Source organism: Pseudophryne corroboree, chromosome 11 (assembly GCF_028390025.1).
Source record: "Pseudophryne corroboree isolate aPseCor3 chromosome 11, aPseCor3.hap2, whole genome shotgun sequence".
Lineage (NCBI taxonomy): Eukaryota > Metazoa > Chordata > Amphibia > Anura > Myobatrachidae > Pseudophryne > Pseudophryne corroboree.
In genome coordinates, this window is record NC_086454.1 from 110,972,771 (window position 1) to 110,997,961 (window position 25,191).

Sequence of the window (25,191 nt, forward strand, 5' to 3'; positions counted from 1 at the left end):
TAATTTATTTATTTTCATATTTGTCACAGAATCCTCCTACTTGATTTTATACTGTTTTTTAAACATACAGTGTACTAAGCTGCCCTACCCTCCTTTTGTGCCTTTCAATTCTTCATAAACATGCTGCAACATATTTCCTTCACTGCTCAGTCATAGCTTTTACTAGCCATGTCTCAGTTGTAGCCACTACTGTACGTCAGAATTCTCGCTAACATTATTAATTCTAGTTCAACTTTTGTATTGCAGAATCCTATTACATGGTACTGTATTAGCTGTCACTTTTAATTTTGCACACTTCCTAGTCACCAGTTTCAAACTCTCCCTAATCCTGACATTTCATCAATTCTATATTTTTCTCCACATCAATTAGTCCCTAATTTGAAATCTACTCCAAAAAATTATTGCCACAATCTGGGGAATCCTCTTCAATGTGAATTCCTACTAGAGTCTGTAGCCAAGAGGGATATGGGCGCTGTTCTTTAAAGACTCTAAACTACTGTACACCAACTTCAAACACATTTATAAGCTAGGTTCCTGCTGTCTCACAGGTGTAGCATGTAGCACAGTGAGTGTTACAGTAAATATTTCCATAACTTAACTATTGGATAACCACAACTTTAAATTTTTAATTAGTATCAACATGTTCCATAAGAGTTATGTCCTCAAGAACCCTTCTCAATATAACCAAACCATGGTAACATTGTATCATACTGTATATGATCTTCTAATAATTGAATCCCCTACCATCTGCATCAATTTGAGCTTCACTGCCCTGTGTACTAAAAAAGTTATTAACCTGATTGCTGGTAGAATACAACTGCAACAACTGTTATACAAAATATTACCAAATTTGGCCTTTTTGTTAGAATGCACCAGATCAGGACTTACCTCTATCTACCCTTCTAGTTGTGTTGCATAAATAGCCTCCTGGATGTAATTTGGCAATATTTGTGTATATATGCATTTTACAAATAATTCTACATATATTTAAGAGTACTTCAATCATAATTATTATTCATTGTTTTTCAGTTTCACCAACAACATGTGTTGAAGCTTATGACTGCACTTGGTCAGAATGGTATGACGTGAGCAGACCAGAAAATGGTGATGGTGATATGGAACGTTTTGAGGATATTGAAAGAGAAGGTTACAAAGTGTGCAAAAAACCCAGAGATGTGCAATGCAGAGCAAAAGAATTTCCTAATCAGTCTCTCAAAGATGCAGGACAAGATGTTACCTGTAACAGAAATATTGGCTTCATATGTCTTAATAGCAAGAATCCACCTATGTGTCACAATTATGAAATTAGGATTGAATGTTGTAAACACAGACAATGCACAACAATTTCTTCAACAACAAGTGGTGTAGAATCAATTCCACCACCAAAAACAAGTTCTCCACCTGAAATTATAACACAGTCTCCTACATCTAAAGAAACCCCACCATCTTTGCCTAGTGAGTTAACTTCAGAACCAGGAACTTCTAACTCCCCATCATCGCCTCCTACTGTAAGCACATCCCCCAACACATCTTCCCCACCTGGAATTGAGACAGAAAGCACCCAAAAAACACCAGCATCATCTGAAGCAATACCTAAAACTACTAAAGCCTCCCCAACAACAACCTGTGTGTTAAAGATGGAATGTCGTTGGACACAATGGTATGATACCAATAGACCTAATACAAGAAGTGATGGAGGAGAAAGTGAAACTGTTAAAGACATTACATCTAAAGGATATGAAGTTTGTGCTGATCGAGAAGTTGAAAACAAAATTGAATGTGAAGCTGTAGATGATGAAGGCATAACTATTCCTGATAACAATCAAAAGGTTACTTGTGATTTAAATGATGGATTGAAATGCAAGAATAGAGAACAAGTTAAGAAGGAAAAATGTTACAATTATAGAATAAGGATTGAATGCTGTGAAGAGCGTTGTGAGCCTATACCAACACCAGACATACATACAACTGAAACCACAAAGCAAACAACCACGGAGGGTGAATTTACAACCAAAGAAACAACAACAAGTTCACCATCAGAATCCTCACAACCAGAATCTTCAAAGTCTCCATCAACTCCCTCTACTAGCACATTATCTACTGAAAAACCTGTACCTGATACATCCATCACCTCAACATCATCTGAGATTACCCCGTCACAAACAACAGTATGTGTGAATAAGATGAAATGTCGATGGACACCTTGGTATGATTATAATACGCCAAATACAAGAAGTGATGGAGGAGAAACTGAAAGTGTTGATGGCATAAAATCAAAGGGCATTAAAGTTTGTACAAACCGGGAAATTGAAGACAAAATAGATTGTGAAGCAATTGATAATAAAGGAGAGAGTATTGCTGATAACAATCAAAAGGTTAGTTGTAATGTGAAAGATGGATTGAGCTGCAAAAACAGAGACCAACACAACAAGGAGAAATGTTTCAATTATAGGATACGAATTTTATGTTGTGAAGAGTATTGTGAACCTCTGCCCACATCCAAAATAGCAACAACTGAAACCTCTGAGCCAAACACCACTGCTGGTGAAACCACAATAACCACATCAACATCAGAAACATGGCCAACAAAGCTTCCTTCTACAGGTATACAATCAACTAAAAAGCCTGGCCCAGAGACTTCTTCTCCATCTGAAAATACATCCCCACCATCAACAGCATCATCCTCATCATCGGAAATTACAACTTCTGTTTCACCCACAACATGTGTACATAAAATGGAATGCCGTTGGACTCCCTGGTATGATATTAACAGGCCAACCTTGCAAAATGATGGTGGAGACAGTGAAAGTCCAGAAGATATCAAATCAAAAGGCTATGAGATATGCAAACATATGCACGAAGTTGAAAACAAAATAGAATGTGAAGCTATTGATCATGAAGGAGTAACAATAGCAAATAATCAACAAATTCTTACTTGTTTGCTGGGGAATGGATTGACTTGCAGGAATATAGATCAGAAGAAAAAAAATGAAAAGTGTCATAATTACAGAATAAGGGTTGAATGTTGTGCAGCATACTGTGAACCAGTATTGACCACATCCACTCCTCTTGCTACTCAATCATCTGTACCCTCATCAGCCATTACAGTTCCTACCACAACATCCTCAGTTACAGAACCTAGCTCAACTTCTGAAGACTGTGAGAAATTTAGAGCATCAGAATGTCAATGGACTGAATGGTTTAATGAAAATAAACCATCTGAAGATATAGATGGTGAAGACAATGAGAACTCAGATAATTTGAGAGCTAAAGGAATAGAGGTTTGTAAGCGGGGTGAAATTGAAAACCAAATTCAGTGTAAAGATGAACAATATTCAGAATTAACTAATGAAAATACTGTACAAAAATCTACCTGTAATGTAAAAGAAGGATTGATTTGTAAGAATAAAGACCAACCAGAAAAAATATGTCATGACTACAGTATAAGAATTGAGTGCTGTTCTGAAACGTTTGTAAAATTCTGTGGTGAATCCACCACACCTTCATCTACTGAAAAAACAAGTATCCCAACAACAACATCTATTACAAAACCTACTTCACCAGGATCTGAGACATCACCACCATCTACCTTAACTACTGGCGCTAAAACCACTGGTGTACCATCTGAACCTACTCAAGGCACTAAGACTCCAAGTACTTCTTTTCCATCAAGTCCATCCACAACTAAAATTACATCACAACCAACAACAGTGTGTATAAAGAAGAAGGAATGCCGTTGGACTCCATGGTATGATACAAATGCTCCAAGTACAAGAAGTAATGGTGGAGATATTGAAACATATAAAGATATAACATCTAAAGGATTTGCGATATGTATAGATGGAGAAGATGAAAACAAAATAGAGTGTGAAGCCATTGATAAAAATGGTGAAACAATATTAGATAATAAACAAAAAATGACATGTGATTTGAAAACTGGATTAACTTGCTTCAACAGAGAACAGAAGAATAAGGAAAAATGTTTTAATTATAGAATAAGGTTTGAATGTTGTGCAGAACACTGTGAGAAATTGGAAACACCCACTACAGCTGGTGCATCTACAACTGCATCAACATCCACTTTAAATGAACCTACATCAACAGGAAAATCTCAGACTTCTCCACCAGGCTCATCTACAAACTCAGTAACTGAGCCTGGATCTCCAACTCCTGAAGATTGTGACAATTTTAGGAAAGCTGAGTGTTACTGGACAGACTGGTTTAATAAAGAAACACCTACCTCTGATATTAATGGAGGAGACACTGAAAACACATCTAAACTAAAAACTGAAGGAATAGAAGTTTGTACAGATGATGAAATTGAAAATCAAATTGAGTGTAGAGCTGAGAAATATCTTGATTTAGCATTTGAAAGAACTGGCCAAAAATTAACATGTAATGTAGAAGAAGGTTTGATTTGTAAAAATAAACATCAACCAGAAGAAAAGTGTAATGACTACAGTATAAGAATTGAGTGCTGTTCAAAAAAGTTTGTTAAAATCTGCGGAGAGTCGATTACACCTTCTGCTATATCCCCAACTAGCATCCCAATAACAACAAGTGTATCGTCAACAGGGTCCTCAACTCCTGCCCAACCATCTACTGATGAAACATATACAAACTCCCCCTCACAAACTACAAGTATCACATCCTCTCCAACCACGACATCTTCCACAACAAAGACCGAAAGTACTTCCTCCCCATCTTCTACTTCGACAAGCTGTGAGAAATTCAGACAAAGTGAATGTTATTGGACAGAGTGGCTTAATACACAAACACCTTCATCAGATATTAATGGTGAAGATAAAGAAAATTCACATGAACTGAGATCTAGGGGAATAGAAGTTTGTAAAAATGAGGAAGTCGAAAATGAAATTGAGTGCAAAGCTGAGAAACATTCTGATGTATCTCTTAAAGAATCTGACCAAGTAAAAACATGCAATGTAAAAGATGGATTAATTTGTAAGAACAAAGAACAAAGAGGCGAACCTAAGCAGTGTCTTGACTATGCAGTCAGAATTGAATGTTGTTCTAAAAAGTTTATTGAATCATGTGGAAAATCAACCCCATATCCTACCTCACCTTCATCCAGTGAAGTGACAAAACGCCCATTAACAACATCAGTAACAGAAATTTCCTCACCAGGCTCAATATCAATGATTGGTGAAAGTCCTACCCCTGTTACACAAACAAGTGGTGAAACTTTTATTACTAATACACAAACAAGTGGTGAAACATCTACCCCTGGTATACCAACCAGTGGTGAATCCTCTACCCCTGGTAGACCAACAGGTGGTGAAACATCTACACCATCAACTCATGGTAGACCAACAGGTGGCGAAACCTCTACCCCTGGTAGACCAATAAGTGGTGAAACCTCCACCTCTGGTAGACTAACAAGCGGTGAAACCTCTACCCCTGGTAGACCAACAGGTGGTGAAACATCTACATCATCAACCTCTGGTAGACCAACAGGTGGTAAATCCTCTACTCCTGGTAGACCAACAAGTGGTGAAGCCTCTACACCTGGCACTCTAACCAGTGGTGAAACCTCTACACCTGGTAGACCAACAGGAGGAGAAAACTCAACCCCTCATAGACCAACAGGTGGTGAAACCTCTACACCTGGTAGACCAACAGTTGGTGAATCCTCTACCCCTGCCCCTGGCAGACCAACTGGTGGTGAAACCTCTACACCTAGTACTCCAACAAGTGGTGAAACATCTACCCCTGTTAGACCAACAGGTGGTGAAGCATCTACTCCTGGTAGACCAACAGGTGGTGAAACCTCTACACCTGGTACTCCAACAAGTGGTGAAAATACTACCCCTGGTAGACCAACAGGAGGGGAAACCTCTTCACCTGGTACTCCAACCAGTGGTGAAACCTCTACCCCTGGTAGACCAACAGGAGAAGTAACCTCTAGCCCTGGAAAACCAACAAGTGGTGAAATATCTACCCCTGGTAGACCGACAGGTGGTGAAACCTCTACCCCTGGCAGACCAACCGGTGGTGAAACCTCTACACCTAGTACTCCAACAAGTGGTGAAACATCTACCCCTGTTAGACCAACAGGTGGTGAAGTATCTACTCCTGGTAGACCGACAGGTGGTGAAACCTCTACACCTGGTACTCCAACAAGTGGTGAAAAGACTACCCCTGGTAGACCAACAGGAGGGGAAACCTCTACCCCTGGTAGGCCAACAGGTGGTGAAGCCTCTACACCTGGCACTCTAACCAGTGGTGAAACCTCTACACCTGGTAGACCAACAGGAGGAGAAAACTCAACCCCTCATAGACCAACAGGTGGTGAAACCTCTACACCTAGTAGACCAACAGTTGGTGAATCCTCTACCCCTGCCCCTGGCAGACCAACTGGTGGTGAAACCTCTACACCTAGTACTCCAACAAGTGGTGAAACATCTACCCCTGTTAGACCAACAGGTGGTGAAGCATCTACTCCTGGTAGACCAACAGGTGGTGAAACCTCTACACCTGGTACTCCAACAAGTGGTGAAAATACTACCCCTGGTAGACCAACAGTCGGTGAAACCTCTTCACCTGGTACTCCAACCAGTGGTGAAACCTCTACACCTGGTAGACCAACAGGAGAAGTAACCTCTAGCCCTGGAAAACCAACAAGTGGTGAAATATCTACCCCTGATAGACCGACAGGTGGTGAAACCTCTACCCCTGGCAGACCAACCGGTGGTGAAACCTCTACACCTAGTACTCCAACAAGTGGTGAAACATCTACCCCTCTTAGACCAACAGGTGGTGAAGTATCTACTCCTGGTAGACCGACAGGTGGTGAAACCTCTACACCTGGTACTCCAACAAGTGGTGAAAAGACTACCCCTGGTAGACCAACAGGAGGGGAAACCTCTACCCCTGGTAGGCCAACAGGTGGTGAAGCCTCTACACCTGGCACTCTAACCAGTGGTGAAACCTCTACACCTGGTAGACCAACAGGAGGAGAAAACTCAACCCCTCATAGACCAACAGGTGGTGAAACCTCTACACCTGGTAGACCAACAGTTGGTGAATCCTCTACCCCTGGCAGACCAACTGGTGGTGAAACCTCTACACCTAGTACTCCAACAAGTGGTGAAACATCTACCCCTGTTAGACCAACAGGTGGTGAAGCATCTACTCCTGGTAGAACAACAGGTAGTGAAGCATCTACTCCTGGTAGACCAACAGTCGGGGAAACCTCTTCACCTCATACTCCAACCAGTGGTGAAACCTCTACACCTAGTAGACCAACAGGAGAAGTAACCTCTACCCCTGGAAAACCAACAAGTGGTGAAATATCTACCCCTGGTAGACCAACAGGTGGGGAAACCTCTACACCTGGCAGACCAACCGGCGGTGAAACCTCCACACCTAGTACTCCAGCAAGTGGTGAAACATCTTCCCCTGTTAGACCAACAGGTGGTGAAGCATCTACTCCTGGTAGACCAACAGGTGGTGAAACCTCTACACCTGGTTCGCCAACAAGTGGTGAAAATACTACCCCTGGTAGACCAACAGGAGGGGAAACCTCTACCCCTGGTAGGCCAACAGGTGGTGAAAGCTCTACCCCTGGAACTCCAACAAGTGGTGAAACATCTACTCCTGGTAGACCAACAGGTAGTGAAGCATCTACTCCTGGTAGACCAACTGTCGGTGAAACCTCTTCATCTGGTACTCCAACCAGTGGTGAAACCTCTACACCTGGTAGACCAACAGGAGAAGTAACCTCTAGCCCTGAAAAACCAACAAGTGGTAAAATATCTACCCCTGGCAAACCAACAGGTGGGGAAACCTCTACCCCTGGCAGACCAACTGGCGGTGAAACCTCTACATCTAGTACTCCAACAAGTGGTGAAACATCTACCCCTGTTAGACCAACAGGTGGTGAAGCATCTACTCCTGGTAAACCAACGGTTGGTGAAACCTCTACACCTGGTACTCCAACAAGTGGGGAAAATACTACCCCTGGCAGAGCAACAGGAGGGGAAACCTCTACCCCTGGTAGGCCAACAGGTGGTGAAAGCTCAACCCCTGATACTCCAACAAGTGGTGAAACATCTACTCCTGGTAGACCAACAGGTGGTGAAATATCTACTCCTGGTAGACCAACAGAAGAAGTAACCTCTACCCCTGGAAAACCAACAAGTGGTGAAATTTCTACCCATGGCAGACCAACCGGCGGTGAAACCTCTACACCTAGTACTCCAACAAGTGGTGAAACATCTACCCCTGTTAGACCAACAGGTGGTGAAGCATCTACTCCTGGTAGACCAACAGGCAGTGAAACCTCTACACCTGGTACTCCAACAAGTGGTGAAAATACTACCCCTGGTAGATCAACAGGAGGGGAAACCTCTATCCCTGGTAGACCAACAGTCGGTGAAACCTCTTCACCTGATACTCCAACCAGTGGTGAAACCTCTACACCTGGTAGACCAACAGGAGAAGTAACCTCTAGCCCTGGAAAACCAACAAGTGGTGAAATATCTACCCCTGGTAGACCGACAGGTGGTGAAACCTCTACCCCTGGCAGACCAACCGGTGGTGAAACCTCCACACCTAGTACTCCAACAAGTGGTGAAACATCTACCCCTGTTAGACCAACAGGTGGTGAAGCATCTACTCCTGGTAGATCGACAGGCGGTGAAACCTCTACACCTGGTACTCCAACAAGTGGTGAAAATACTACCCCTGGTAGACCAACAGGAGGGGAAACCTCTGCCCCTGGTAGGCCAACAGGTGGTGAAAGCTCTACCCCTGGTACTCCAACAAGTGGTGAAATGTCTACTCCTGGTAGAACAACAGGTAGTGAAGCATCTACTCCTGGTAGACCAACAGTTGGGGAAACCTCTTCACCTCATACTCCAACAAGTGGTGAAAATACTACCCCTGGTAGACCAACAGGAGGGGAAACCTCTTCACCTCATACTCCAACAAGTGGTGAAACCTCTACACCTGGTAGACCAACAGGAGAAGTAACCTCTACCCCTGGAAAACCAACAAGTGGTGAAATATCTACCCCTGGTAGACCAACAGGTGGGGAAACCGCTACACCTGGCAGACCAACCGGCGGTGAAACCTTCCCACCTAGTACTCCAGCGAGTGGTGAAACATCTTCCCCTGTTAGACCAACAGGTGGTGAAGCATCTACTCCTGGCAGACCAACAGGTGGTGAAACCTCTACACCTGGTTCACGAACAAATGGTGAAAATACTACCCCTGGTAGACCAACAGGAGGGGAAACCTCTTCACCTCATACTCCAACAAGTGGTGAAACTTCTACACCTGGTAGACCAACAGGAGAAGTAACCTCTACCCCTGGAAAACCAACAGGTGGTGAAACCTCTACACCTGTTACTCCAACAAGTGGTGAAAAGACTACCCCTGGTAGGGCAACAGGAGGGGAAACCTCTACCCCTGGTAGGCCAACAGGTGGTGAAAGCTCAACCCCTGGTACTCCAACAAGTGGTGAAACATCTACTCCTGGTAGACCAACAGGTGGTGAAACATCTACTACTGGTAGACCAACAGAAGAAGTAACCTCTACCCCTGGAAAACCAACAAGTGGTGAAATTTCAACCCCTGGCAGACCAACCGGCGGTGAAACCTCTACACCTAGTACTCCAGCAAGTGGTGAAACATCTACCCCTGTTAGACCAACAGGTGGTGAAGCATCTACTCCTGGTAGACCAACAGGCAGTGAAACCTCTACACCTAGTACTCCAACAAGTGGTGAAAATACTACCCCTGGTAGACCAACAGGAGGGGAAACCTCTACCCCTGGTAGGCCAACAGGTGGTGAAAGCTCTACCCCTGGTACTCCAACAAGTGGTGAAACATCTACTCCTGGTAGACCAACAGGTGGTGAAACATCTACTCCTGGTAGACCAACAGAAGAAGTAACCTCTACCCATGGAAAACCAACAAGTGGTGAAATTTCTACCCCTGGCAGACCAACTGGTGGTGAAACCTCTACACCTAGTACTCCAGCAAGTGGTGAAACATCTACCCCTGTTAGACCAACAGGTGGTGAAGCATCTACTCCTGGTAGACCAACAGGCGGTGAAACCTCTACACCTAGTACTCCAACAAGTGGTGAAAATACTACCCCTGGTAGACCAACAGGAGGGGAAACCTCTACCCCTGGTAGGCCAACAGGTGGTGAAAGCTCTACCCCTGGTACTCCAACAAGTGGTGAAACATCTACTCCTGGTAGACCAACAGGTAGTGAAACATCTACTCCTGGTAGATCAACAGTCGGTGAAACCTCTTCACCTGGTACTCCAACCAGTGGTGAATCCTCTACACCTGGTAGACCAACAGGAGAAGTAACCTCTACCCCTGTAAAACCAACAAGTGGGGAAACATCTACCCCTGGAAAACCAACAAGTGGGGAAACATCTACCCCTGGTAGACCAACAGGTGGGGAAACATCTACCCCTGGTACTCCAACAAGTGGTGAAACATCTACCCCTGGTAGGACAACAGGTGGTGAAACCTCTACTCTTGGCAGACCAACCGGTGGTGAAACCTCTACACCTGGTACTCCAACAAGTGGTGAAACATCTACCCCTGGTAGACCAACAGGTGGTGAAACCTCTACCTCTGGAAGACCAACAGGTGGTGAAATCTCTACACCTGGTTTTCCAACAAGTGAAACTTCTACCCCTGGTAGACCAATAGGTGGTGAAACCTCTACCCCTAGCAGACCAACAGGCATTGAAACCACTACACCTGGTACTGAAACAGGTGGTGAAACATCTACACCATCAACTCCTAGTAAACCAACAGTTGGTGAAACCTCTACACCTGGTACTCCAACAAGTAGTGAAACATCTACTGCTGGTACTCCAACAGGTGGTGAAACCTCTACACCTGGTAAACCAACCAGTGGTGAAACCTCTACACCATCAGCCCCTGGTACTCCAACAGGTGGTGAAACCTCTACACTTGGTACTCCAACAAGTGGTGAAACCTCTTCCCCTGGTAGACCAACCGGTGGGGAAACATCTACACCATCAATCCCTGGCAGTTCACAACCTGGCAACACATCTCCACCATCTTCTAGCTGTAAAATATTGAGAGAAAGTGAATGTCGCTGGACAATATGGCATAACACAAATAAACCTTCCCCAGATATTACTGGTGAAGAAAAGGAAAATTCAGATCAACTGAGATCTAATGGGATAGAAGTATGTAAAAAAGAGGAAGTTGAAAATAATATTGAGTGCAAAGCTGAGAAATATTCAGATTTGTCTGATAAAGAATCTGACCAAGTATTAACATGCAATGTGAATGATGGATTGGTTTGTAAGAACAAAGAACAAAAATCTGAACCTAAACAGTGTCTTGACTATGCAGTTAGAATTGAATGTTGTTCTAAAACATATATTGAATCCTGTGGTGAAATAACCACATCTCCCACGTCAACCTCATCTTCAGAGGTTACTCCTGGCACTACACCAGGTGAGACTTCTCCAGGAGAAACAACTTCAACTTCTGGATCTCCCCCTCTTATTACCTCATCCTCCATTTTGGGTACCACCACAAACACTGTAACTGTGACTTCAACATCTGGTACAACAGCTTCACCCATAGGTTCCTCTTCACACACCACATCTTCCACATCAGTTACTAGTAGCACCGAGATTCTAGCAACAACTAGTGGACCTGAAATAACTACACCATTATCTTCTAAATCTCCAACGGTACCTCCATCTGCCAGCACAATATTTTGTTACTGTAAAATAAAGGATGAACTGTATGAACAAGGTAAGATTTAATGCATACTTTTTTGCCTTATAGTTCCAATTTAGATTATTAAACATTTTTTAGTAAATTAAATATTTTGTACATTAATTGCTTTAAAGGCAAATTATATACTTTAGATTTGTCTTACAGAACATTGATGTAGGACTAGTTCCATTTATCTGGGTCAGAATATTAATGAAACTTAATTTTTCATTTTGATAACACCATCATTCATGAAAGCAAACAAGGGTAAAACAGTTGCAAACAGTTTCAAAATCCTTTTGGCTTAAAATTTTGAAGTTGTTTTTTTAAAAAATAGCTTTTTTCTAGTGTTTCTATAACAAATGTGCTACCATACCAAACTACTGTATACAACAACAGAAAGACAACCAATATTCCTTTTGCATTTATTGGAACTGTAACATATCTTTGTTGTAGCATCATTTGTAGTACAGTAGTTGCAAAATATTCAATTCCTTTTTTGCAACCCTTACACGTTCCTTACCATCCTGCTGAGGCTGCTTTTGTACTGCATAGCATACTGATGAAGGCAATTCCTTCTCTTCTGAACAGCAAATACTGGGGGGGGGGGAGTGATCAAACCTCTCTAAAGTTTAAATAGAGAAGTTGCTCATAACAGCCAATCAGATTATAGCTATCTAGCTATCTTCTAGAATTAACTTGATAAATGATAGCTGAAATCAGCTAGGCTCAGGGCCGGTTTAAGCCTTGGGGGTGGCCGGGGCATTTAAGACAGAAGGCCCCAGTGGAAGGGAAGGGGGTATATTAGACTGTGTATACATGACCCATTTCAGTAGGGACAAAATGCTCTCTGCCTGGACTCCTCCTTGCAAACATAAATTAAAAGGGAAGTCCAGGTAGAGAGCATATTGTCCCTCCTGGAATGAGTCATGTTGGGAGGTATGGATTGTGTATATTACATTTAAACCAATGGTATATATTACATGTAAAGTTTTAAACTAATAGCTTACTAATGCCTGGGTACTGTTTATAGAACCACCTAATTGAAAGACAACTATAACATTTTCTTGTAGTGGAACAAAGACAACTTAAACAACCTTAAACTATACACAGAAAAAATCAAGAATGTATCTTGTTACATGCACAAATAGCAGCAGCCTCTGTACTAAAGTACTTACACACTGGGACACGACTCAGGAGGACTCTGTGTGTGTGTGTGTGTGTGTGTGTGTGTCTCTCTTGATCCTCAATAGATACTGTAACAGCTTACACAGAATACAGACACCTAGGTGAGGAGGAGGAGAAGCTGGGATTCCTATGTCACTTAAAGCTCTCTCATCCTCCTATCTCTCCTTTGGTCGTAAAGCTCCATTGGCAGCTCATGAAACCTGATACTCCTGTGTTTCTACCAGCACTGCATACTGTGCTTGCTGCATTCTGTCTGCCTGTTCTACTGCAGCATAAAAGGGAAAGCTGGTCATGTCAATGTGCTCTGGCCGGAGGCGCCCTGACAAAGGGGGGCCCAGGGTACAGTTTGCCCTGCATCCCCCCTTAATCTGGCTATGGGTAGGCTTGTCCTTTTTATAAACTTTTATAAATATTATGCTTGATCATAAAACCTAAACCCTATTTATATAGTTATATGGACCCCCAAAGAGTTGGTTATTCCACCCTTCCCATTTCACCAAGAAACATATCTGGCTGAAATTGATTGGATAATATGTACAGTGCAACTGAAAGGTGACTGTTATCTTCCTGTGTGTATGGAAAGCTGTCATGTACACTAATAATCCCAATGTAATTTACTTGTATTGAATACAAAAGCATGGAGTCCCCATATTCATGCAGCATTCAGACCAAGCAACAAATGTTGTATACATTTTATACAATTATTTTTTCTGAAGATGTTATGTATGGTAATTACTTTCTATTTCACACAACTCAGGTGAAACTATCTACCAGAAAGAAGACATGGATGGTTGTGTGTTTCATGCCATATGTAACAATAAATGTGAAATTGAACGACATGTAGGAGATTGTTCAACACCCGGAACTACACCAGAGGTAACCACTCTCACTAGTACAGAGCTTACCCACATACTGGATGCTACCAGTGGTAAACCATCAATGAACAGACCAAGCAGAAGACCTCCAACCAAGCCTCATACCAGTCCACCTGGTACATCTGGTGAACCTGGTACCTCAACAGAAACCAGTAAGTATAGACCAGATAAATGTTTTTAAGTGTTGTGTTTTTTTACTCTACACATACTATTTATATTGTATCAGTGCATATATTCTTAATTTATATTAATTCAAGTTTTGATCTTCTGACAATATTTTATTTAACATACATATGTGGTAAGATAGGAGCTCACATAGTGACATTTACTGTATAATAATCTAAGTCCTTACCATGATAGCATAATCAGGCAGTCCAATGATTTTGGTCATGTATTAGGTCATTATAATTTATTTTTTGGGCTAAGAAAGACAAATTAAGTAAATAAAAATACCCTCTCCTGTGTACCATCAAGCATAGTTATCAGTATTTAAAAATTACTTTCAGGTAAGTATGATGCTAAGTCAATGCATGTAAGCACATAATGTGTGATGCTTTCTCCGTAGACCTTGAAGCACTACAATTTCCACCATGACATGTTTACACAACTTGATTATTTTCTTATATACTGTAGCAACTAAAAAGGCATTTTCAGTTAAAGCTAAAAAAAACCAAAAGACTAAAATCTGATTGCCGGTCATTGTCCTTTGCAACATTTGGGGACCTTCCTCTCTTTCCTGGGGACCTTCCTGTTCTCACTTTAGTAACTTTCCATTTCATTTCCTTCCACCACTGCTACTCCACTCTTATAGAAACCAGATGAGCTTTGTGTATTATAGGAACAACACACCTGCTTCCTGTATCATCAACATGACTAATTGCAGTGGTACCAAAACTTAAGGAGGATTTCAGGGAAATGCTAAGAGATTCCCCAAACACTTTAGTGTCACCCTAGGCCTTGCTGCTACTGCAATAAGCAATGGTGATGAAACACTACTATATGCACTGCTTTTGTAATAGAGACATGTGTCAAGTAGGTGTTGGATAGCAGGGGGTATTCATACCAGGGATGAGTATAGATAGTCCCCTTTTACAGAGGATGCCTCATTCTATGGGTCACAAAGTATATAAATACAGATGTGCTTTTTACAGTTGGCAGAGGAAGCAGTATATAAAGATAAAAAAATAATATTTTTAAAAATCTAATGCACATACTGATGAGCGGAATGATGGAGACTATTCCTTTTCCTCTCAACTGTCTCTTAACACATTCCTATCTCACTTAACACCATATCTCCTCCCCTGGACCCATTTCCAGTGGAAGCATCTTCTCTCTGACCTGGCCGCTTGTCAACTGATGTCCTCTTCTATGTCAGCATGTGTCTCCCATCAAATCCACTTCCTTGTTTAAAAAAACAAACAACATAAACATTATATAATGTTTGTCAGTTATTTACTGTATGCCATATTTTTTCTTTCCACTGAAAAACAACAACAAAAAAATAATCCAAAAACCTAACAGGAATAATAAATATCGAATCCCCCAAAAAAGAACAGAACAGAAAGCCTTATTGTAGTTAGAATCAACATTTTTTACTATCCATGCATATCAAGTATTTACTAACAAAGACTAGAGAATATGTCGTTTTTAATAATGGCGTCTAACATGCAGAAAAGAACATTTTATTGCGCAGTTGGTAGATCATGACATATGGTACAGGGACGTATTCAGGGACAAAAAGGGCCTGGTTCAGAAGTGTATGCAATTGCGATGTTGGATGTAGTGGAGCGATATTTTTTTTACTGCGCATACATCTAAGTGGCACCATGCATGAGTCCTGAATGTGTCTGTTCAGAGTCGCAGTTCTAATCTCAAATGAATGCAGGGAGAAGTGAGAATGTAGTGGACGTCCTGATTGGTGACAGGAAAATGGCTTAGCATGTGCACAGTGACAATCCATCTTATGTTTGTGTTATGTGAGTGTCGCAGACGTGTCAGGGAAAGCGGTTACATACACAGACGATTGAATGCTCACTAAGTAGGCCATACTCGGATGGAGAAACTGAACCTGCGACCAATGGTATGCACCAATCGGTATTACTGCATGTACGGATACTGAAAGTGGGCATCTCAGCCCATGCACATTTGGGCACATGGGTGTATCCAAGGGAAAGACTTTGTGGCAGCACATATATATATATATAGCAATGCATGTGTAGTGCTCACTGAGACTTGGGACAGACAGGAAGGTTCATTCTGACCACAGTCATATCACAATGGAATATGTTTTAAATATAAAGTAGGCTTTTAGGCAGGTGCAAAAACATTTCTATGGCATATTCTCCTTTCGTTTTCTACTAATAATTTGATTATTCAGTTATTAGCATAGCATATTAGCATATTCACTTATTATATCTAGAGATCTGCAGAACACTGCTGTAATCCATTTACCCCTTGACAAATACATATGGGATAATGTACAGGTTGAGTATCCCATATCCAAATATTCCGAAATACGGAATATTCCGAAATACGGACTTTCTTGAGTGAGAGTGAGAAAGGGAAACCTTTGTTTTTTGATGGCTCAATGTACACAAACTTTGTTTAATACACAAAGTTATTAAAAATATTGTATTAAATGACCTCTAGGCTTTGTGTATAAGGTGTATATGAAACATAAATGAATTGTGTGAATGTAGACACACTTTGTTTAATGCACAAAATTATAAAAAATATTGTCTAAAATGACTTTCAGGCTGTGTGTATAAGATGTATATGTAACCTAAATGCCTTCTATGCTTAGATTTAGGTCTCATCACCATGATATCTCATTATGGTATGCATTTATTCCAAAATATGGAAAAATCCGATATCCAAAATACCCCTGGTCCCAAGCGTTTTGGATACGGGATACTCAACCTGTACTTCTATTAATGCAGTTATTTACATAAACATGTTTGCACATTAACATCACTTGTGCAATATGTATTGGTTAAATCAGTTTAAATTATAAGGATAATAACAGTCGCCATAGCGTACAGAATTCTGAGATAATCATTATAAAGCATGTTTTATCGCACAACTAATTACTGTAGGCCAAATATGCCATGAGTGCATTGGGTCAGTTTGGACATTATTACAACGGGATCCAGTCTGAAGATCGACACTATCTAGGTCGACAATGTTTAGGTCAACCACTATAGGTCGACAGTCACTGGGTCGACAAGGTTGGAAGGTCGACATGGTGTCTAGGTTGACATGTGCTGGGTCGACAAGTCAAAAGGTCGACATGTTTTTTTTTTTACTTTTTCATACTTAACGATACACGTGGACTACGACTGGAATGGTAATCTGTGCCGAGTGAAGCGGTAGCAGAGCGAGGCACCTTGCCCGAAGCATGGTGAGCAAAGCGAGCCATGAGAGGGAACACGGTGCACTAATTGGGGTTCCCAGTCACTCTACCAAGAAAATGACACCAGAAAAAAAATAAACTCATGTCGACATTTTGACCTGTCGACCTAGCACATGTCGACCTAGAAACCCTGTCGACCTTCCATTCCTGTTGACCTAGTGACTGTATACCTATAGTGGTCAACCTAAACATTGTCGACCTAGACACTGTCGATCTAATGATCCACACGCTATTACAACAATACTTCACATGTAACATGGCATTGGGGCATGTTCCAACTGCCACATATTGTGATGTTTACTATTAACTCTTATGTATTTATATAGCAGATTCTGCAGATCTGTACAATGGGTTTATAGACAAAAGAAAAGGTTTTGGAGAGGAGTGTACAGCGCTGAAAACCCCTAAAATCCAGATATTGCCTATGTATTTAACACAGTACCAATTATATCTTCACACATTAAGAAAGTAAAAAATGTACATTAATAAAAACTCAAGTAAGTATCTTAAATACATAGGTAATATCTGGATTTTAGGGGTTTTCAGCGCTGTACACTCCTCTCCAAAACCTTTTCTTTTGTGCAGTATTAATCACAGGTGTTGGTGTACACCTGGGATTGGAGTTGAGCAGCTGAACACCAGCGCTGTGAGGGGAAACAATTCCTTTCTTATTCGGGTTTATAGACAAAATGCCACTTGACCAGCAGCCGAAACAAGATGTGCTGAGATCATACAATCTAGAGGGATTAGGGGGCACACATGAAACAGAAGGTAATTTGGAAGATGAAGATTTCTAGGATTACTCCCCACTATGCTACTTGCATTTCCGGTGCTTTCTGACTAACTGTCTGATTGCACTGCTATAGCTGGGTGGTGTAATAGTCATGTCAGTCTTCTAGACTACTTTGACAGATTAGCACATAAGCAGTACATCATGGTCATTCAACATTCCACAAGTAGTGCTCAATATAGGGCGGTAGCCTCATATGTATTACCAGCATTGGCTTTTAAATCCTCAACAAAAAAAGAAAAAGGCTGTGAATTTGGGGATATGCATGATGGTTGGGGCCGGCCATATGGTGAGTGCATGTGGTGTTGTAGCAGGAAACCTAGAAGACATGTGGAACTGCGATCTATGAGAGATGAAACTGCCAGCTAGGTAGGGGCCTCCATACTGAAAATAAATTTTTGGACACAAAACATATCCTTTAATAACTAAAGGTTTTACAATCACTTGTGTACTAATCAGACATATTATCTACTGTATAACACACTGTATTTGTATTTATGCATTTTTAAACTTATATATTCTCTATTTTATAGACTGTGGACCTTGCGAGTGTTTGATGCCAACCTGTGGAACAGGATATCGTGTAGTATCCTATATGTCTCCTGGTGCCTGCTGTGCTAAAGTCACATGTGGTATGTTCCATTGGCTAATTACAGTACATCTAATTTTATTTAATATTTAACTGGTGATGGTGTCTTTGACTTTTTGAGAAATAGTTACTTTGTCACAGTATTCAGATGAAGAATAATGAGGGTGCAAAAGATGACATTACATTCAGAGTACATTTCTGAAACATTGCACCTTAACCTGTAGACCAGAATTCTTAATAAAGTATGGATTTAGTTTTCTTTTATATTGCCCAGCAAGTTTCTTATTGGGCATTCTAATTGTGCCTCAGCTGTGTTGTCAAGTAGATGATATAGGAGGAGATGGTAAAATAAATACAAAATATAAGTAACCAACCAGTGCTATTATTCATCAGGAACCAGCAGGAATTCAGTTCCTGAACCTCTCATTACAAATGACATAATCAGGAACTGGGTTCCCGAACCTGTCCTGGACCAAATTGTATTTTCCATAAGATATGTTTTATGTTAAAGTCCATTTTGAGTGCCTCCTTTCCTAAGAAACAGCTATCTACTATATCAATCATGTATCTATCTATTTATCTATCTATCTATCTATCTATCTATCTATCTATCTATCTATCTATCTAACACTTTTTTTAACAGCTCCCCCTCCAGACCCACAATTCCTAAACCAGAAAAATAGTACTGCCTACAACAGATTCAGTATAGATAAACAGAAGCATCTAGATAAATAAGTTCTAGAATGAATAGCTTGGCCTCCATTTCTAAAAGTCCAATTGCACTTTATGAACAAACTGAAAATTATATTTCCAAATATTGAAGTCAAATTGTCAATGCATTAGCCTCAGTAGGAAGAGGGCCCACTATTCCTCAGATTCTTTTGACTTGAAAAAAATAATTTCACTACTAAAAGAGAAAATCCAAATCTATATTTAGGGACAGATATATCATAATCTTCTAGGATGTTGCATACATGAACTAACATCTTGAGGGTCTTCAAAGTCTAGTTGATATTTGGTAACCAATTATGTCAAAATCTAACAAAGGGATTAATGTGCTCAAATATTTTTGTATCTTAATAGAGCCTGACTCTGTCTGTGTTGTGGAAAATACCATATACCAGGTAAATACATTATTGAAAAAAAAATCCAGATTAATTATATTTGTTTTAATTGTAGGTAAGGCTGTAGGTTGATGATGGATACGAGAGGAACATTTTGATTATATTTGTCAGTGGTCAAGGGTGTTTTTACTCATGGCAATATTCACTTTTATATTTCTAAGGACTAAAAACTAAGCCACACCTATTTGTGTCATATAGGGGGATATTTATCAAAGCTTGGAGAGAAAAAAAGGGGGAGAGATAAAGTGCCAACCAAGCAGCTGCGACCTGTCATTTTTCAAACACAGCCTATAATATGGCAGTTAGTAGCTGATTGGCACTTTATCTCTATCCACTTCATCTGTCTCCAAGCTTTAATAAATCTTCCCCATAGTCATAAGATTCTGAAGTTATGTTCTATACAATGTAAGACAAATATGAGTACATAAAACTTGCCTTGTTACGTATAATGGCTTAAGGTTGCTTTATTACTTTTTTCTCCAGCGTGGATCTACCATCCCTCAACCAAAGGGTGTATGTCAGAATTGCGAGTGCGCCAAAGATGAACAGGACGAGTCTGGTTTCTATGCCGTAAAATGCCAAGCCCTTCAGTGTGATAAGACATGTGAAGAGGTTAGGCAAACATTCCTTATTTACTCATTAGATTAACATTTAATTAATAGCTGCTTTTCAGCTTTTTTATATGGTGGGGGATGATCTTGTTTAGGGAGAACCTTACTGTAAATCCAGCAGTAGATTAAACCGATTTCAGCAAATGACCAATTTGCAAACTGTTAATGATATTGATCTGCTCACATAAGGGTTCACGCTAGCAGCATCTATAATGTCCCTAATCATGGATTAGCATCTTCTTTAGTCTGATGGTTCTCTGTGCTATTGTTATTCCCTCTAGGGTTATGCATATGCTGAGAAAGAAGGAGAATGCTGTGGTAAATGTGTACCCAAACAATGTATCATTAAAGGAGTAAAAGGAGAAAAGTTAGAACAAGGAGAGGATGATAAACCAGTAAAAATTAAGGTGAATTCAAGTACATCAGTTCTAATTCATATACAGTATCTTAATTTTAATTACATTTGTGTAGGATTATATCATTCAGTGTGTTAGGCACAATGGAACTAACATTGAGTTGGATACAATTGCCCAAATTCAGATGTAAAATGTTTTCACTAAAAAAGTGCCAAAAATAGCACTTTATTAGTGAACATCAAAAAAGTGCTGTTTTTCTCTGCAAAGCTGCAATTATCGCTATGTTTGTTTTGCTTGCAAAAATGTACATTCACTATAAGGCTTCAATGTAGAAAAGCTCTCTTATACAACAGATACAACTCGCCATCTTATATATGAACTAAAAGAAATTACACACACAAAAAATAATGGGGGCAAGTCAAAGTTGTATGCAAGTTGTCCGCAATTGCACTCACATTGTGTCCACAAAATTAAATGCAGATATTCACTCGTGTGGACCAACAGCACCACCCATATAAATCCACGTGTTCAAATAGCCATCATCATTATCAATTTACATCTGCATAAGCAATCTGGCCTAGTTCTCACTCAGATCAGACCTTAATATGTAATTTAGCAGAGCAGTTCATCACATATTATATTAATCAGGTGCAGCTGGGCTAGCAAAAAGCTATGGAGGAGGTCCCAGTTTAGACCTTCAGATGTTATCAGCCGTTTTACAGTTATAAAACAGAATTATAACAAATATACTACCAATCAATTCCTGTCCAGTTTGCACCATCTAAAATCTTCATTCTTTGCTGATTCATAGATTGGAGACTCTTATCGTCCTGAGGGCAGCACTTGCAGCTACTATGAATGTAGTGAGGAAGATGACAAACCCGTGTTGACCAAGGTGAAGAAAGTTTGCCAAGAGTTGGACATCTCCAAATGCGAGAAGGTAAATGTTTACTTATTTTTACAATTAATTTATGTTCTCTTTGACCTGGGACTGTAAATGCTAGATGTATTCTGACTTTGGATTGATGTTATCAGTCCAACTTTATGTCAAGTTTCCAAAAATGGATTATGTTTATTGATACATTGAACAGCATTGTATGCTTTCATGACAATTGGCCACAGTTAATATTGTACATACATTGCATACTGTATCTAAGAAGAAATACATTATTATTCAAAGGGAATATGTTCTTGTCTTGCAGTCCATTTTATATGTCCTTGGAGCTACATCATAATAAAAATATTTATATTATTGTACCCTGATTGGGCAGGGTATGGGCAGTACTGTACAGTGGGGCTTTGATGATGCAATTCATTACATCCCACACCTGCCATCTGGGACCCTCCAGGATTTTGGGAGCAGGGCCTGGGATTGCTAATTATGGTCAAGTCAAACATAATGAGCAAATAATTCCCATTCCAAGTAATAATCACATTTTGAGTGTTTGTTTTAGCTGTATCACGCTGATTAGTATATTTTCATGCAATTCCCCTAAGGTGAATAAAGGAAAGGCTATACTGTAAAACAATACTAATATACATAATATCTTCCTTTAAGGATACAGTTAAATATGATGAAGATGGCTGCTGTCAGACCTGCACACTGAAGACAGGTAAGTGGAAATACAATTACTTTAGTCTTTGAGGAAAAATATATATATATAATAATTAGTTTGGACCTGACGTACAGTATGCCGGATCATCTGAGACTCACCTTCATACTGCTGGTATACTTACCCAGCGCCAGTACTATGTATATCTTCTCTCTCCACCCAGTCACTAGCTTGTCTAGTTTCTGTTGCAGTGGTGGGAGATGTTGCGGGGGAGGGCATATGCTGGCACTCACTGCAGAGGTCTGAGATGAGACAGACCTTCTAGGATTATTTTTAAACAACCTTTTTTTACTAATTGACCAGAAATATGTCCATTTATGGAATAATATATATACTGTACTCAGTGAGAATTGTTTATAATTGTAATGAATGTGACTAGTGCAGTATTTATGTAATAGTGCCACCTGTGTGCAGTGCATGTATTAAGTTTTAGGTATTATCAGTAGAGGTGGGGGAAAACAAGACTTGAAACTCCTTGTCTTTAAGTAGCTAAGTTGCACAAGAACAATATTGCGCTGGGTATGTAACTAATTTGTCAGTATAATAAATACAGACATATTGTAGTTAGAAATGCAACCCAAAACCAATGGCTGGAGACCACAGCTTCACCACTCAAAGCTATTCATCCAAATAATTTAAATTATTTATTTGGCAAGGTGGTCAGTGAATTGGATTATGGGGCCTGTTGTATTTTATAACTATAAAGGAGATTTATTCTAAGAAAAGTGGGCGAGTAAGAAATAAAGTATACTACTTTTTACAGAACTTGTTTATTAATATATAATGAAATAACAATGTTTTTTAATTTGCAGAAGTTAAAATAATAGAGAAACCAGTTGTTGAAAACTGCAGCTCTCGTAAGAACTTGACTGTTTTGAAAGTAGAGGACTGCGAGATTGAGGTTGAGCTCACATACTGCGGAGGCCCCTGTATGGGAAAATCCTTGTAAGTCATATGCTTCATGAATTTATAGCTACCAGCTAGTAGCTACTAGGAGCTGAAACTACTAATTTTTTATAATTCAGCACAGTAATTTTCAGAAAATTACATAAACAATTAAGTCAGAATAACAATGGAAGCACTGAAACAATGTGCCGGATGACCAAAGGACTTTAATGAGTCTTTAACAGTTAAAGCCAATTGAACAACTATTAAGGCTGTGTTAAACATTCACAAATAAGGGTCAAAATCTATTCTTTCCTGGGAAGGAAAGTTTCTGAGCTGGATGGCTCAGGAACTGCTTAATGTTTTAAGTAACTCAATGGTCTTTAGAGACCTGTCTTTCGTTCCTAGCCGTCATTTTCCCCCAGTGGCAAGCATTCAGAAGGTGGATGTTCTTCATTAAGCAACCTAACACTGTCCATCCCAGGCTGCATTAACTTACTGAAATTATTTTTTTTTAATAAAGTTTTATGTATTTCACAACTCACCAGTTTTCATATCTAACCACATGCATTACTCCTTCACTTCTGACTTATATTTAACAATAATATATTAATATACTGGATATTTGGCCATACCCTGTAGTTAGGACTTTCAACATAATATGTAATCTACCTTCCTATTTAAATAATTATTTTAAGACTCAAGTTCCATTACCCTTCTATAGGAATTCCTGCCAAAATACGTTCTGTCAATAGTCACTGATAGGAAGGTTAGGCTGCATAAACAAACAAGCCCTTCCCCACAATCACAACCCAATTACAATATTTTATTTAATACAAGGCTTTTACTCTATGGTAAATAATACACTACACAAATAATAATATATGGCTAATAAACTAATCACATTTTTTATGCAAAACAACAGTTACTTATTAGGTTTTAGAACAACTTTATTGACCAACAGCCAGGAATGGTCATTGCATACTCTTGTCCCTTTAAAACACACCTACAGTCTTTGATATTTTGCGTTCAAATTGTTTAATGTAGAACATAATTTATCATTTCCAAAAATAACATTTTTAAACCATAATACAATAGGGTACAATTAATTCATTGTTCTAATTTTGTTCCTTGTGTCTCATTTTAGCTATTCCATGGAATCTCAGGGTATGGATCACCAGTGTAGTTGCTGCACAGAGCTGGAAGTAGCAGAAAGACAAGTGGAGCTGTTGTGCGCCAATGGTCAACGTAGAGTCCATTACTACAAAGATGTAATTAGATGCGGCTGCTCTAAAGCTACCTGCGAACCAGTCACATCTGCTGAGATTCAGCAACCAGATCAGCAGCAGAGAACCCAAACTGCCTATTAATATGCGAGGAGATAAATGAGAATATACTGAGCAAGGCAGAAATCTATAGTCATCTTTTTTAAATGTTCCCAATGTTTTATCTTCTAATGTCTACGTATCCTGCTACCCTGTAATCTGATTTAGATGCATGAAAAGAGGCATGTAGAGGTTGTAAAGATCATGTAAAGGTTTATTAACGAATAAACACAAACTGTTAGGTTTATGCTGTCTTGGCAACTCAGAGTTTCCAGATGCATTTGTGTAACTTTTAATGTCTGCATTGTATGATTCATGTGGAGGCCAGCAACATTTTGGGAAGCTTTATGTTGTTACTAGCTTTTTTTATCCATGTCATCTCATTTATGTATATGTCATTAAACTATAAAGCTCAAAACACAACCGTTTGACTGGGCTTCTTCTCTTTACTGGATGGGGCAAATGGTTTGCTGATGTGTTTTTGTAGGATAAATTGAGATGTGGTTACTCTTATGAGTTTATTTAATTATCTACACAAGTAATATACATTGAGATGTTAAGTATCATAAACATTCTGTTAATAATGAGAGAAAATTGGAATGATCCACAGGGGTTGTAAACAATTTTGGACAGAAGTGTTGACAGTCAATTAGTTTGGACCCTTTTGGACACGTG

At 39.9% G+C, this 25,191-nt stretch overlaps 1 protein-coding gene across 1 annotated transcript in view; it reads left to right on the forward strand.

Annotated features, from left to right (window-relative positions):
* Positions 1-24,939, forward strand: part of LOC134968654 (uncharacterized) — a 188,434-nt gene extending 163,495 nt beyond the window's left edge. Inside the window, exons 79-88 of the mRNA XM_063944178.1 lie at positions 1,030-11,787; positions 13,694-13,963; positions 18,547-18,645; positions 19,686-19,726; positions 20,210-20,338; positions 20,619-20,744; positions 21,505-21,633; positions 22,252-22,306; positions 23,119-23,251; positions 24,339-24,939. Of these exons, the coding sequence (XP_063800248.1) occupies positions 1,030-11,787; positions 13,694-13,963; positions 18,547-18,645; positions 19,686-19,726; positions 20,210-20,338; positions 20,619-20,744; positions 21,505-21,633; positions 22,252-22,306; positions 23,119-23,251; positions 24,339-24,561 (11,963 nt within the window). The 3' untranslated portion in view covers positions 24,562-24,939. The remainder of the gene's footprint in view (positions 1-1,029; positions 11,788-13,693; positions 13,964-18,546; positions 18,646-19,685; positions 19,727-20,209; positions 20,339-20,618; positions 20,745-21,504; positions 21,634-22,251; positions 22,307-23,118; positions 23,252-24,338) is intronic.
* Positions 24,940-25,191: the final 252 nt, after the last annotated feature.